Here is a 14,277-nt window from a genome sequence, read left to right as displayed (position 1 = left end):
GTGGTTCAAGCGCACTGCAAAGTGCACTTGGTGTTGCCCTAAAGATGAGAAGTATTAAGTCTCATGTGAATATAGCCTTTTAGCGGCGCGGTGGTAAAAAAAAAGGCGCGCGTGTACTTGAGCGTTGTGGTTAGGTGTTGTTTATACGTTACGCGACGAGCTTTAGTTGTGTACGGTCCTGGTCTCGCTAGAGAGAAATATTTCTCTTAAGTCACGTCTGACATTTCGGTACTTAAATTGTCCCCTAAAAAGAACAGAAAATGAAATGACACGGAAATCGCGAAACTGAGTTGCCTTGCGCAATTTTAACTTGTGGCGAAATTTATACAAAAACACCCGTGTACTTAGATTAAGGTGCTCGTTAAAGAGCGCTGATGGTCAAAATTAATCCAAACGGCGTAGTTTACATTTATGTCGTAGTAATTTCACGCAAAGCCACATCTTTTTTTCTTTACATTATCTTGAGCGTTTATGTTGCGTTGTTTAGATTGACGGAAGGCAGCGGACATTATTCGTGTGAAAAAACGTACTTTGGTCCTGTGAAATAACCGGACCTTTGTTTCATTACTGTCGTGCAAGTAATCAATCGAATAAATTTCCGTGCTGTACAGTTGCCTTTAATTGTGCACTGTTACTGGAATAAAAACAAACGTGTGCGTGTTAAACGTCTCCGTAGCGCTAAAGCGCTGTCAACCACGTGGCTTTAGCGCTGTCAGCCACGTAGCGCTAAAGCTTTGTCAGACCACGTGTCAGCCACGTGGCCTGTCAGCCACGTGGCACAGTATCCCAGCCACGTGCCGGGATACTGTGCTGCGTCAACGAACGCCACAAGTTCAGGGGTGGCAGAGGCGGAACTGAGGAGCAACCTAGCCCTATCAACTGTCCTACATTTTATGGAGAACTGAATAATAAATGCGAATGAATATTTGAGCACGCAGTGAAGTGCTATTTCAACTCATCGCGCAGGAATACGGGCTTTCTTTTTGTTGAGGGGCATCCAAATGAACAAGAAGTAAATAGTTCATTCAGTCGCGCTATACAGCAGTGCGTAGTAGGTGGAACACAAGCTAAACATGTACCAATAAAACAACAAGAAAACGTCACCCATTGCGAAAACGCCGACTGTCGTCGAAGGCGAGCAACCCGTTCGTTGGCAGAATGCGCTTCTCTCACAAGTAATTGTAACGTTCCGCGCGCTTCGTGCATTAATTCGGGAATGAAGAGCACACATATTACCACAAAGCTGCAGTTAACGCATTCTGTTTGCCGGAAATTGGGTCACATCACTCACACCGAAGCGCTGTTGTGCACGTTTGTATACGCGCCATCAACCGCCTATCCACACTAGCGCGGTGACAGTGCTGCCACCTGTAGCCCGATCTCGCGGCGAATACCACTTCTACATTTCTCTAGCGTCCTTCTGGTACGTTTCGCTCAATGTGAAAAATTACGCCGCACTCACCATCCCGCGCATGCTTCGCATAACATCGATTCCCACGGTACGTGGGATCTGCCAAATTTTTAGTTTTATTTTTGTTTTTCTTTTGCTTTTCTTTATATAGCGGAGCTGCTTAAGCCGACCGTTAGTCCGTGCACAGCGAACAGACAATTCTCATCGTCATGAACCGGTGCGCGCCCACTTCTTCCTCTCTGTCGTTTTCTTCATCTTCACTCCCAGAACTCGCACGCCTTTTTGTCCGGCGTGGGATGCAATAACTCTGATGAGTGGGAGAACGAATAAAGAGAGATAGAAAGAAAGAGATAGAGCGAAACTCTTCGCGAAACATTTCGTGGCGAGGCAGGATTAAAACACCGGTACTCGCGATCCGAAGGCAAGTCTAAACCACTCGGCTATCCGGGCATGCTATCCGGGCATAGCATAACCTTGTATAGTGTATTATAGCAAGGGGGTGAGAAAGGGAAGTGAGCGGGAGGGGCAGGGGTGTTAGGGAGAAGAGGAGGGGAGACAGTAGAGCATAGCTAGAAAGAAAGAGAAGATCAAGAGAAGACAGAAAGAGAAAGAAAGAGAGAAAGAAATAAAGATATGGAGACAAGGAGCTAGAAATAAAGACGAAGCAAGAAATAGCGAGTAAAAAAGGCCAGAACGTGAAAGAAACGTATAAAGAGCGAGAAAGAGAAAGATATGCATACAGAGAGAAAGAAAGAACTACAAATAAAACTGACAACCAACAGAAAAAAGAAGAGACATAAGAGCGAGGAGAAAAAGCTTGACTGGGATTGTTTCTAGCCAAGGACTGTATGTACATAAGAAAATGCACTGTAAAACTGTACTGCTTGCCTTGTAGGGTAAGGCGGGGCAAAATGAGACGCGGGACAAAACGCGACATTTTGTCTTTGCCGCTCTCTACAGCTAATACAAAAAGTACCTTTTCTTTGTTTCTCTATTTCAGCGATAGGTGCCGGTAGTGTTCGACATTTTATGTGTAATAGTTGATGATTGCTCACAGTCAGTCAGTAAGTCAATGAACATTATTTATAAATTGTCCTGAGGAGCCGATTCCCCTCAAGAGGGAGGGTCGGCTGCGGGCCGCACCCATGTGGGGACAGGAAGAGCGAGCCCCTCCGCCAAATTGCGGGCCCTCTGGACAGCCCGAATTTCGACCTCCCGGTCCGAGCTGGTGATTGCCGTCCTCCAGGTGTTCTCTGTGCTGAGATTCTCGCACTCGCGCAGCGCCGTGCATTGCCAGAGCATGTGGGCTAACGTGCATCGTCTCTCGTCGCAATGAGGGCAGTGCGGCTTTATGCTGTCAATAACTTTGCTGTACACTAAAGGCGACGGGTAAGTACCCATTTGCAGCATTCTTAAAGTGACTGACTGGGTCCTCGAGAGTAGCGGGTGCGGGAGCGGAAAGCTACGCCTGGCCAATTGATAATGTTTCAAATCTCATTAACTTGAGGTGAGGAGAGAATCAAGCTGCCGGATGCCATCCCCAAAATTAGATTCCGATTGCCCGTCACGGTGGGACAGTTCGCGTGCGCGGGCATGGGCAAGTTCATTGGCATTGGGGATAACAGGGTGGACATCCTTGCCCATGTGGGCAGGAAACCAGGTGATGTTGCCGTCGATATCTGTGCAATTTGGTCTTTTGGTAAGAATATGGGCCGCCTGCTCACAGATTGACCCGGTCATGAACGCTCGTGCAGCAGCCCGAGAATCAGTGAAAATGCACGTGCGCATGGAAATCGCCACGGCCAGTGCTATAGGAGCCTGCTCTGCCCTGGCCGGCGTGGTATCTCGAAGAGATGCTGCTGTGAGGTGTTTACCGTGAAGGTCAGTGACCACAGCCACGAAATTGGCTGTGCCGGAATACTGTGCTGTGTCAACGAACGCCACAAGTTCAGGGGTGGCAGAGGCGGAACTGAGCAGCGACCTAGCCGTAGCGGCCCGGCGGCCGACATTGTAGATTGGGTGAACGTTTCTAGGAATTTGTGAGACCGTAATCTGCTCCCTCAATTTAGGTGAAGTTGTCCCTTTTTGTCTGCTACCATAGTTGGTTCGCAGCCCAGAAACTCCAGGATGCGCCTCCCAGCTTTGGAAGAGGACAGTCGTGCAGCTTGTGCTGTTTGTTGCGCTTCTGCAATTTCATTAAATGTATTATGCATACCAAGAGCCTTGCGTCTTTCCTCATTAGTGTTGTTTGGAAGACCCAAGACCTTCTTAATGCACTTTCGAATAATCGCATCCAGTTTCCCTTGTTCTTTCCTTTCCCACCTATGCGCTGCGGCAATGTAATTATTGTGACTCATAAGGAAGGCATGGAAAAGCCTCATGAGGTTGGCCTCACAAATCCCTCCACGCCTAGTATATAACCGAAGTATAAGCTTGACCATGATTTCCACCTTCGCCGCAATACGTGTCAGAGTATGAGAGTTACTTCCGTGCTCCTCCAGGAACATGCCTAATATCCGAATTTTATCGACTCGTGGGATGGTCTGCCCTGACCGTGTGTGAATTTTGATCCTGATCTCTTCCGGAGTAAATGGGATGGTGGTGAACTTGCGTTTCTCCTGCTATGTGTACAGCAGGAGCTCCGACATGGCGGTCGACAAGCGCAGCCCCGTGCTGTCCAAAAACTCTTCCGTGCATCTGAGTGCCTGCTGGAGGGACTCCTCAACGTCTCCGTCCCTACCCCCAGTGCACCATATAGTAATATCGTCCGCATACAGCGCATGTCCGATGCGGTCGATACGAGCGAGTTCGAGCGAGAGTTTCCTCATCGCGATGTTAAAAATTAGTGGCGAAATGACCGATCCCTGAGGGGTTCCCCTAGGTCCAAGGTGAAATTCCTTGGAGCAGAGGTCCCCGAGCCGAATGGTGGCAACGCGGTCCCTGAGAAAAGAGCGGACGAAACCGTAAAAGCGGGCCCCCAATCCCAACTCGGAGAGCGAATCCAGTATGTGGGCATGTGACATATTATCGAAAGCTGTCTCCAGATCGAGTGCAAGAATACCTCGAAGATCTCTGCTGTCTATGTCAAGAATTTGATATTTAATCATTTTCATAACGTCTTGCGTAGAGAGTGCGGGACGAAAGCCAATGAGATTGAAAGGAAAGAGCTCGTTGGTGTTCAATGTGATGGGAGATTCGGTTAAGGATTGCATGCTCCGCGACCTTACCCACGCAAGACGTGAGCGAGATCCGTCGGAGCGTGCCGAGTCCGAGAGGTTTACCAGGCTTGGGAATGAGGACGACAGAGGCCGTTCGCCACTCCTCCGGCACCTGTCCCGACTCCCAAACCCGGTTTACCTCGTCAGTTAGTAGCTCAATGGATCTATCGTCCAGATTTTTAAGTAGCCTGTTGGTGATACCATCCGGCCCGGGAGCAGACTTTCCATTGAGATTGAAAAGGACCGCCCTAATCTCCGCCGTGCCGAAGGGGGAGTCCAGCTCTGCATCTTCCAGACCGGAGAAATTCGGGTAGTCTGCTTCCGTGGTATCCCCCAGGGGGAGGTACCTATGCGCCAGCTGTTGTAAGATTTGATCATCGGAGAGTCCAGCAGACCTCTCCTTGTGAATGAGCCGATCAACAGTGTGTCTCTGATTAGATTTAGTTTGCTTATCTCCGAGGAGGTGCTTGAGAATGTTACATTTTGCCCCTGACCGCATCTGCCCATCGACAGCGTTACAGACCTCATCCCATTTTTGTCTGTCCAGGGTTTGGCTGTACGACTCAATTTCCTGATTGAGAAGCGCAATTTTCTTTCTGAGCCGCCTGTTGAGTCGCTGCGTACGCGATCTGTTAAGTATGGAGTTCTTGGCTTCAAGGAGCCTCGCTAGGCGGCTGTCCATGCGCTCCGTTTTGAGATCCGTCTCCACCACCTTGGTGGCAGCTTTGACATATGTCTTAAGCCGCTCAAGTAGCTGGCCAAGGTCATCGTACTCAATTTCATCGCTCTTTCTGAGTTCCCGAAAGGCATCACAATCAACAATTTTGAAAACCCGCGGCGGTGGTGCTTTAATCTCGAGGGAGATAGACGCGATGAAATGGTCGCTCCCCAAGTTCTCATGCAAGTTCTGCCAGAAAGGGCACTCGACGTTCGTGACAAAAGCCAGGTCCGGCGTGGTGTCCCTTGCTACAGAATTACCGAGACGTGTGGGAAAGGTGTGATCAGTAACTAATAACCTGTTAAGATTGGTAGTGTGCTGCGGAAGCGCCCGCCCCTTAGCCGTATTATTGATATAGCCCCATGTCTGATGTTGCGCATTGAAGTCGCCAGCAACTGTCAACGGAGCCGAGCCCGCGATTTTGGAGGCTTTGCCAAGAAGCGCATTGAAAGTCTCTCGAGTATCAGATGGTGAGCTATAAACGTTGAGTATGAAAAGGTGCCCCTTAAGCCGAGAGTTTGGGATTAACTGAATGAATCTGTAGCGTCATCATCATCGCCATTCATCATCATTGTCATTTTACAACCACCGCGCCGCGTCTCTCGCGCAGCTGATACCTAGCGCTCGAGGCGCGAGCAGTTAAGAACGAGCTCACGCTCCTGGGGGCTGGACGCCGGCAGCCGCTGCTGCTCTGCTTGTACCAGGGCCTTCGAATAAAGTGGCGAGACTTCGGCACGGCCACGTCGGCCGCCTTCACGTCTTCTCTCTCTCGCTACAATTGGTGACCCGGACGTGAGGTCGGAGGAGTCGTAGCCGGGGAAGGTTGGTCATGGTCATGGGAGGGCCGCGGGCCGGGTGGTACCGCTCGCGTTGACGTCTTCTCTTTGACGTCTTCACGTCTTCTCTCTCTCGCTACAAATATGTGTTCCACCTTTAGATCTGGGCGTACCTCGCGAACCTCAAACGAGAACTCTTTGGATATGAGGGTGGCGACCCCGCGTTTTCCTTCCCCCCAGCAGGCCACGGAGCGATAACCCCGGAGGGCCACCTCTCCTTTAAGGGTCTCCTGGAGGAATATTACGGCTGGCTTATTCGCCTGTGAGCTAACGAACTGCTGCAAGACTGCCTTCTTCCTCTGGAAGCTCGCGCAATTCCATTGCCAAATGACAAATTTCTTATTTAGCTTCGCCATGATTGCTACTTAAGTTTTGCTCCACCACCACCACCCTTGCAGACAGGGACTGGATGATAGAGCTGACACCAGCGATGGCCTCCTTAATTTCATGGACCACACCCGTAATTTCCTGTTTAAAGTCACTGAACTCCTCGATATCTACCGGAGGGTCAGCGGCTTTTCGCTTACCGCCTCTAGGTTGTGCCTCGGCCTGCTGCACCTTCACCGCCCCTCCGGCGTGCGTTCGCGCTACCTAAGCTCCTCAACTAATGCTTTAACCTCCTGAAGCTCACTCCTCAGAGTTGCATTCTGACGCTCTAGCTGCTGTATTCTAGCCGTAGCTTGCTCTGGCAACTGGCGCTGCACGATAGTGCGAGACTCACGGTTTTGGCCCACTCGTTCAGCCCAGGTAGGTTCCTGCTGAATCCTGACACAGGAGGCAGACCTATTCCTCGAGCGAGAGCGGTGACCCGCACCCGGCCCAGGAGTATCAAGTCCGCCCCCCTGGTTGACTCCAAGCACGGCAGCTTGCTGTGGCATGAACTCCCCGCGCTGCTTGTTTGCTTTTCTGCGTCGTCGCCTTCTACGCCGAACGATGTAGGGGACCTGGTACCTGCTTTTGCAGGCCCGATCCGCCGTCGGATGCGCTCCTCCACATATGGAGCACTTCGGCTGGCACGTGTAATTCTCAGAGGGCGATGAGACCCCACAGTCCGGGCAGGTGATGACCGTAGGGGTAGGACAAACATCCGAGCGCTATCCCAGTTTTCTGCAGGTTCGACAGGCGTCGATTTGTCGTCGGTAGAGGGTGCACCTGATCGTGTTCGTCCCACACATGACGTAGTTTGGAACTTCCATACCGTCAAACAGGACGATCACCGTGGGCGTTTGCTTGATGCGCCATATTCCGAGAACCTGCGGATTTCTCGCGTGCACGAAGAGCTCACCAAGCCGGTCGTCAGACAGCTCAGGGTCAATACCCCGAACAACTCCTCTGCACGTATCTCTGGGTGGCGTCACGTAAGTAGAGACTTCATGGAGCGTTTCTCCCACGCGAATTTGCTTCACTTTAGCGTAGGCTTCAGCGTTCCTAGCGTGTGGTGTGCTGATCACAAAAATGTTCTGCATTTCATTGGGACAAACAATATCCTCCTCAGCCTGCGGCGGGCCGTGACAAGCAGCCATCACCAAAGCTTGGGTAACCTTGATTCGACTGACCTTGCGCACATCCATGCCTCCCTTTGGACGTACGACAACCCGGTAGTGATCTTTAGGCAACCGTGGCAGGCGCGACGCGGCGATGAGCTTCTTTATCGGCCCCTTCGGGTGCGCTGGACGGGCGGCACTACTACCGGTACTGGGGCCAGGGCTGTCGTCGGGCGTGAAATCCTGACGCTGCTTATTCCGAGAGTGGGCAACAACCCATCCGGAGGCTTCATCCTCCTGCCTGGAGATTTCTTCGCCGAAGACCATCTCTTCGAGCGGCATCCTCGAAGCGTCTCGCTCGGCAGGCCGAGCTGAGCGCCAACGTGGCACGGGGTGAAAACCCTCAATAAAGGGCGAAAACTTGACCTACCCGCAAAAGTCGGGTATCCACTCGATCCTTGAGAGAAACTGGATCAGATGAGTCGAACATTTGAGGTCAATCGGAAAAGTTGCGGCCAAAAACATTGAAAAAAAGCAGGAGCCGATGCGAGCGCGCCCGCCTCGCGTCTAGCAAGCGGCGTTCCCCAATTTCACTTCCGATTGCTCACAGCGTTCGCGCGGGAAAAATTGCGCGGCTGATGTCAGTCTGTTCGTGACCCGCCAAACCGGGGCGAAATTAAGCTCGGCCAAATTTTCGGATCCGTGCATGAAGCTACACCGGCATCAGTACAACAATGTAAGTATTTGTTGTTACTTTATACTACTAGCTACACGTCACCAAAAGTTTAGTCCATTTGGTTCCGTGGACCAAAGGGGAAATTTTCTTGAATTCGGACATGTGAGAGGGGCAAAACGCGACAGAAAACATTGAATTGCCTTAGACAGTGCCTTAATCGTTCATCGATGTTATCATACCTACAGGGGAAGCGGCACTGACTTCGAGTCAGCCTAATCGAGACTAGAGCTACTGTATATTGTCACGTGCGTCGTCGTCACTGGAATCCACAGAAGACGAGGGTGCGGCAGACAAGGTTTATTAGTAAGGAGGCGTACTTGTGCCTCTCACTTAGGACACAAAAGGAACACTAACAGTATCGGAGCGGCGTGCCCATGCACAGCTGCCGTTCCACCAAAGAACAACCCACAGCTTACGTGCTGCCAGTTATTTAAGCGCTGAGAAGACAACACAGAACATGCGCACACGTATCATCAGATACTGCATTGTCTGATACGATGGGCCCATCGGAAGTTAATCGCAGTCCGCTCTAGCCTATCTAAATGACGCGACGGCTGTCGATCTATAGTGGCAGCTGCGCAGAACGGCATGACACGTGGCATTGCTCCCCCCTTCAAAAACATCGCCTCGATGTTGAAAGCAAGCACTGAAGTCATAAGGCACTGAAGTTTTCACAAAAAAGATAGAGGAACAAGGGCACATAATGTCTGCTAGCGCGCATAATAGGGTTTCAAACGCACGACGTGAACAATTTCAGACCGCACACGTCGACGCTGGGAGTCTGTCACACCATCCGGGACGATTTCATAGTTCAGTGGCCCTACGCGACGAACAATTTTGTAGGGGCCAAAATAACGCCGCAGAAGCTTTTCGCTGAGGCCTCGTCGGCGAACTGGTGCCCATAGCCAAACTTGTTCGCCGGGTGTGTATTCCTGATGGCGGTGTCGCAGGTTGTAGTGTCGGGCATCCGTCGCTTGCTTGGTTGCCGTTCGCAGTCGAGCCAGCTGCCTGGCCTCTTCAGCGCGTTGTTGAAATATCGCTACGTCCGGGTTCGGGTCGTCTTCGTTTACATGCGGCAACATTGCGTCCAGAGTCGTTGTCGCTTCCCGTCCGTAAACAAGAGCGAATGGTGTCAGCCCGGTTGTCTCCTGGGCGGCCGTATTATATGCGAAGGTGACATATGGGAGCACTTCATCCCATGTTTTGTGTTCAACATCGACGTACATCGACATCATGTCCGCCAGGGTCTTGTTGAGCCGTTCTGTGAGACCGTTAGTTTGCGGGTGGTATGCGGTAGTTCGGCGATGGGTGGTGTGGCTGTACCGCAAAATGGCCTGCATCAGTTCGCAACAGAAGGCTGTCCCTCTGTCAGTGATAACGACCTGAGGTGCACCGTGGCGCAGGACAATTTGGTGAACGAAGAATCTGGCCGCTTCTTCAGCAGTGGCTCGAGCAAGGGCGCGGGTTTCTGCGTAGCGAGTCAGGTAATCTGTCGCCACAATGATCCACTTATTTCCTGCAGTAGACGTCGGGAAGGGTCCCAGAAAGTCCATTCCGATTTGTTCGAAGGGCCTTGTTGAGGGTTGAAGTGGCTGGAGTAGTCCAGCGGGCTTTGTTGGCGGTCTCTTGCGGCGTTGACACTCTCGGCACGTCCGTACGTAATGCTTGACGTCTTCTAGAATGCGCGGCCAGTAGTAACGCTCACGGACCCGCGAAAGCGTTCGTGTACACCCAAGATGCCCGGAGGTTGGTTCGTCATGTGACGCCTGCAAGATTTCCTGACGCAATGACGACGGCACGACGAGAAGGTAGCTGCTCTTCCTAGAGTCGAAGTTCTTTTTCACAAGGACACCGTCTTTTAAGCAGAATGTGTGAAGAGCACGCCTGAAAGTTTTGGGTATCTCCGTACGTTTTCCTTCAAGATGTTCAATGAGACAGTTCAGTTCAGGGTCGGCACGTTGTTGGGCGGCTAAGTCGGAAGCGGTGATCATGCCCAGAAAACTGGCGTCGTCGTCTGCACACGGTGGTGGTTGCTCAACCGGGGCTCGAGACAGACAATCTGCGTCGGAATGCTTTCTTCCGTTCTTGTGCACTACCGATATGTCGAACTCCTGGAGCCGCAAGCTCCACCTTGCGAGACGTCCGGATGGATCCTTTAGGTTCGCAAGCCAGCATAAAGCATGGTGGTCGGTAATGACGGTAAAAGGTCTGCCGTAAAAATATGGGCGGAATTTGGAAGTTGCCCACACAATTGCCAAGCATTCCTTTTCGGTCGTGGAATAATTGTACTCTGCCTTAGACAAAGATCGACTGGCGTAGGCGATGACGTGTTCTCGTCCGTCCCGCCTTTGAACAAGAACGGCACCGAGGCCTACACTGCTGGCGTCGGTGTGGATTTCTGTTGCCGCGTTCTCGTCAAAGTGGGCCAAAATAGGGGGCGCTTGAAGACGTCTTTTGAGCTCCCGAAACGTTTCTTCTTGGGGTGCTTCCCACACAAACGAGCTGTCTTCTTTCGTTAGACGTGTCAGGGGCTCGGAGACCTGCGAGAAGTCCTTGACAAAGCGCCTATAGTACGTGCAAAGTCCGAGGAAGCTTCGGAGGCTTTTCTTTTCGCGGGGCTGCGGGAAGTCTCGAACTGCAGCTGTCTTCTCTGGGTCTGGTAGAACGCCGGCAGAACTGACGACGTGACCAAGGAACTTCAGCTGCTCGTAGGCAAAACGGCATTTTTCGGGCTTTAACGTAAGTCCTGAAGCCTTAAGTGCATCAAGTACCACTTTTAACCTGCTGATGTGTTCCTCGAAGGATGGAGCGAAGACTATGACGTCGTCCAAGTGCACCAAACAAGTTTGCCATTTCAGGCCAGCCAATACGGTGTCCATTACCCTTTGGAAAGTTGCAGGGGCAGTGCAAAGTCCAGATGGCATGACTTTAAACTGGTATAGTCCATCTGGTGTAATAAACGCCGTCTTTTCGCGATCCCTTTCGTCAACTTCCACCTGCCAGTAGCCAGTCCTTAGATCCATAGATGAAAAGTATCTGGCATTGCAGAGACGATCGAGGGCGTCATCAATTCGAGGGAGCGGATAAACGTCCTTTCTAGTTACCTTATTGAGTCGGCGATAGTCGACGCAGAGTGCCGTCCCGTTTTTTCACGATCACTACAGGGGAAGCCCACGGGCTTTGGGAGGGCTCAATGATGTTGTCATGAAGCATTTCTTGTACCTGTTTCCGGATTGCCTCGCGCTCTTTCATGGACACACGGTACGGCGATTGGTGACTTGGTTGCACATTTTCATCAGTTATGACGCGATGTTTCACAAGCGTTGTCTGGCGGATCTTGGGTGACGTGGCGAAACAACCCTGGTAGCTATAGAGCAGTTTCCGCAGCCTTTCGTGTCTTTCCAGGGGCAACGCCGGATTCTTGTTAAAGAACACGTCATGTGTACGAGGATGGAGTGCGTCGACGATCGTGAGTACATCGCTTATGTCCGGGATGGTCTCGAATAGTGCCACAGTGGTGCCTTTTGCAAGGTGACGATATTCCGAGCAGAAATAAGTGATTCGTACACTGACGGTTCCTTCAACGATGTGAACGATTCCTCTGGCGATAGCCAAACCTTTTTCAAAGAGCAAACTCTGGTTGGCCTCGACCAAACCTTCCGCGCAGATGCAGCTGTCAGCGCCCACGGGGATGACAGCACTCGAGCGTGGTGGCAATGTGACGTGCTCATCGAGAATCATTAGCGCCGCTGATAATGCAGGACTTGGATTTCGCGTGACGCCCGTATCTGGTGACAGGGTGATTGTTTGCGCTCGAAGATCTATGATTGCATTGTTTGCCGAAAGGAAGTCCGCACCGAGAATGACGTTCCGAGAGCACTGGTCCAGGACGACGAAAACAGTAGGGTACGTATGCCCTTCCACATCCACACGAGCTGTGCACCTTCCCTTTGGTGTTATGACGTGACCGCCTGCTGTTCGTACCTGCGGGCCTTCCCACGAAGTCAGCACCTTCTTCAACTGATCGGCGAACACCGCACTCATGACGGAGAAGTCAGCACCGGTATCAACCAACGCAATTACGTCCCGGTTGTCGATTTTCACTGCCAGATCGGTCGATTTTACCTTGGCGTTGCAGGTCTGTCGTGGTGTACTGTTGCGGCTTGGACGGAACTTAGTGCTGATATGTCGCTCGTGTCTCTCACACGCTGCAGGTAGTGTTGCTCCACTGGGACTTTCGGGCGGGGGAGGGTCTTCAGGGGTGCGCCGGGCAGCAACCACACCTCCATTGGTTGCCGTCTTTAGTTTCCCAAATGAGGGCTAGGGGACCTTCCCCGTGATGCTCCTGTGTTGGCAGGGTGTGGTGATGGGTAACGGCGAGACGAAGGCGATGGTGACCTGTAGCGGCCCGCTGGCGAATTTTGTCGCTGCAAATAGTCTTCAATCTCAGCTGGCCTTTGACCAGGTTGCGGACGTGAAGCGCCGACGTGAAATCCACGTATTCCGAGGTTCCTATAGAAACAGTTACGGTACAAGTGGCCAGGTTCGCCGCAGTGGAAACACAGCGGGCGATGGTCGTCAGTCCTCCACACGTCGGACTTTCTAGGGACGGCTCTTTCGGCAGGAGGTCGGTAGACATTTGGTTGTGCGCGTGGCGGTGGAGAGTACGTCGGTTGGGCGGGGCGCACCGGGTGGCGCGCGGCCGCGGCGTACGACATAATTCGCGGTCCTCGTGGAGCCCACTCAGGCTCCTGGCTTGGTGGAACTAATGGTCCGGTCCCCAGCGCCTGCTGAACTTCTTGTCTGACGACATCGCTCAACGTCGCGACTTGAGGACAAGAACTCGGGAACATCTTCCGTAGTTCCTCTTGCACAACAGCCTTTATGGTGTCCCGAAGGTTGCTGACGGTTACAGCATTAAGTTCGGCTGGCGACGTACCGCCTACCAGAGCAGGGCGTCCATACTGTCTCCGCCGCACATCGAGAATCTTTTCCATGGCGGCAGCTTCCGTTACAAATTGGGAGACAGTTTGCGGTGGATTGCGCATTAATCCAGCAAAAAGTTCTTCCTTCACTCCTCTGATAAGGAATCAGAGTTTTTTTTCCTCTGGCATTTCCGGATCTGCTCGACCAAATAGATGCTTCATTTCTTCGACGAAGACAGCGACGCTCTCGTTAGGGAGCTGGAAGCGTGAATGCAGCTGCCTCTCCGCCCGCTCCTTGCGAGCGACGCTTGAAAACGTCCGAAGAAGGCTGCCTTTGAAATCCTCCCACGTCCTAAGCACGGATTCGTGGTTGATGAACCAGGTACGCGCAGACTCTTCCAGTGTAAAATAGACCCACTGCAACTTCGCTTCGTCATTCCACTTGTTGATGGTCGTCACGCGCTCGAACTGTTCCAGCCAGTCCTCGGGGTCGTCGCACGGCGTTCCGCGGAATTTAGGGGGTTCACGGGGTTGCTGCAATACGACGGCTGTTGGCAACTGGGCTTCACTCATCTTGACAGGACTGGTTTCTTTCGTGGCGGGTGGTTTTTCTGGAAGGAGGCCGTGCTCCGGGGGAAGTCCTAGCTGTCGGCGGCTTCTTCTCTGGTCGTCTTCCTTTGCTTGGTGAGGACTGGTGTCACGGCTGCACGATGGGTTACTGAACATACCCAGCACCTCCACCAGATGTCACGTGCGTCGTCGTCACTGGAATCCACAGAAGACGAGGGTGCGGCAGACAAGGTTTATTAGTAAGGAGGCGTACTTGTGCCTCTCACTTAGGACACAAAAGGAACACTAACAGGATCGGAGCGGCGTGCCCATGCACAGCTGCCGTTCCACCAAAGAACAACCCACAGCTTACGTGCTGCCAGTTATTTAAGCGCTGAGA

The 14,277-nt window shown here is 52.1% G+C and overlaps 1 protein-coding gene across 1 annotated transcript; it reads right to left on the bottom strand.

Annotated features, from left to right (window-relative positions):
* Positions 1-11,508: 11,508 nt before the first annotated feature.
* LOC119391776 (uncharacterized) lies at positions 11,509-12,447 on the bottom strand. Its single transcript, XM_037659427.1, has one exon. It carries the CDS (start codon positions 12,445-12,447, stop codon positions 11,509-11,511), a length of 939 nt encoding a protein of 312 aa, XP_037515355.1.
* Positions 12,448-14,277: the final 1,830 nt, after the last annotated feature.

The sequence above is a fragment of the Rhipicephalus sanguineus genome, chromosome 4 (assembly GCF_013339695.2).
Source record: "Rhipicephalus sanguineus isolate Rsan-2018 chromosome 4, BIME_Rsan_1.4, whole genome shotgun sequence".
NCBI lineage: Eukaryota > Metazoa > Arthropoda > Arachnida > Ixodida > Ixodidae > Rhipicephalus > Rhipicephalus sanguineus.
Note: the sequence above shows the minus strand (reverse complement) of the source record. Positions and strands in the feature narration are given on the sequence as shown.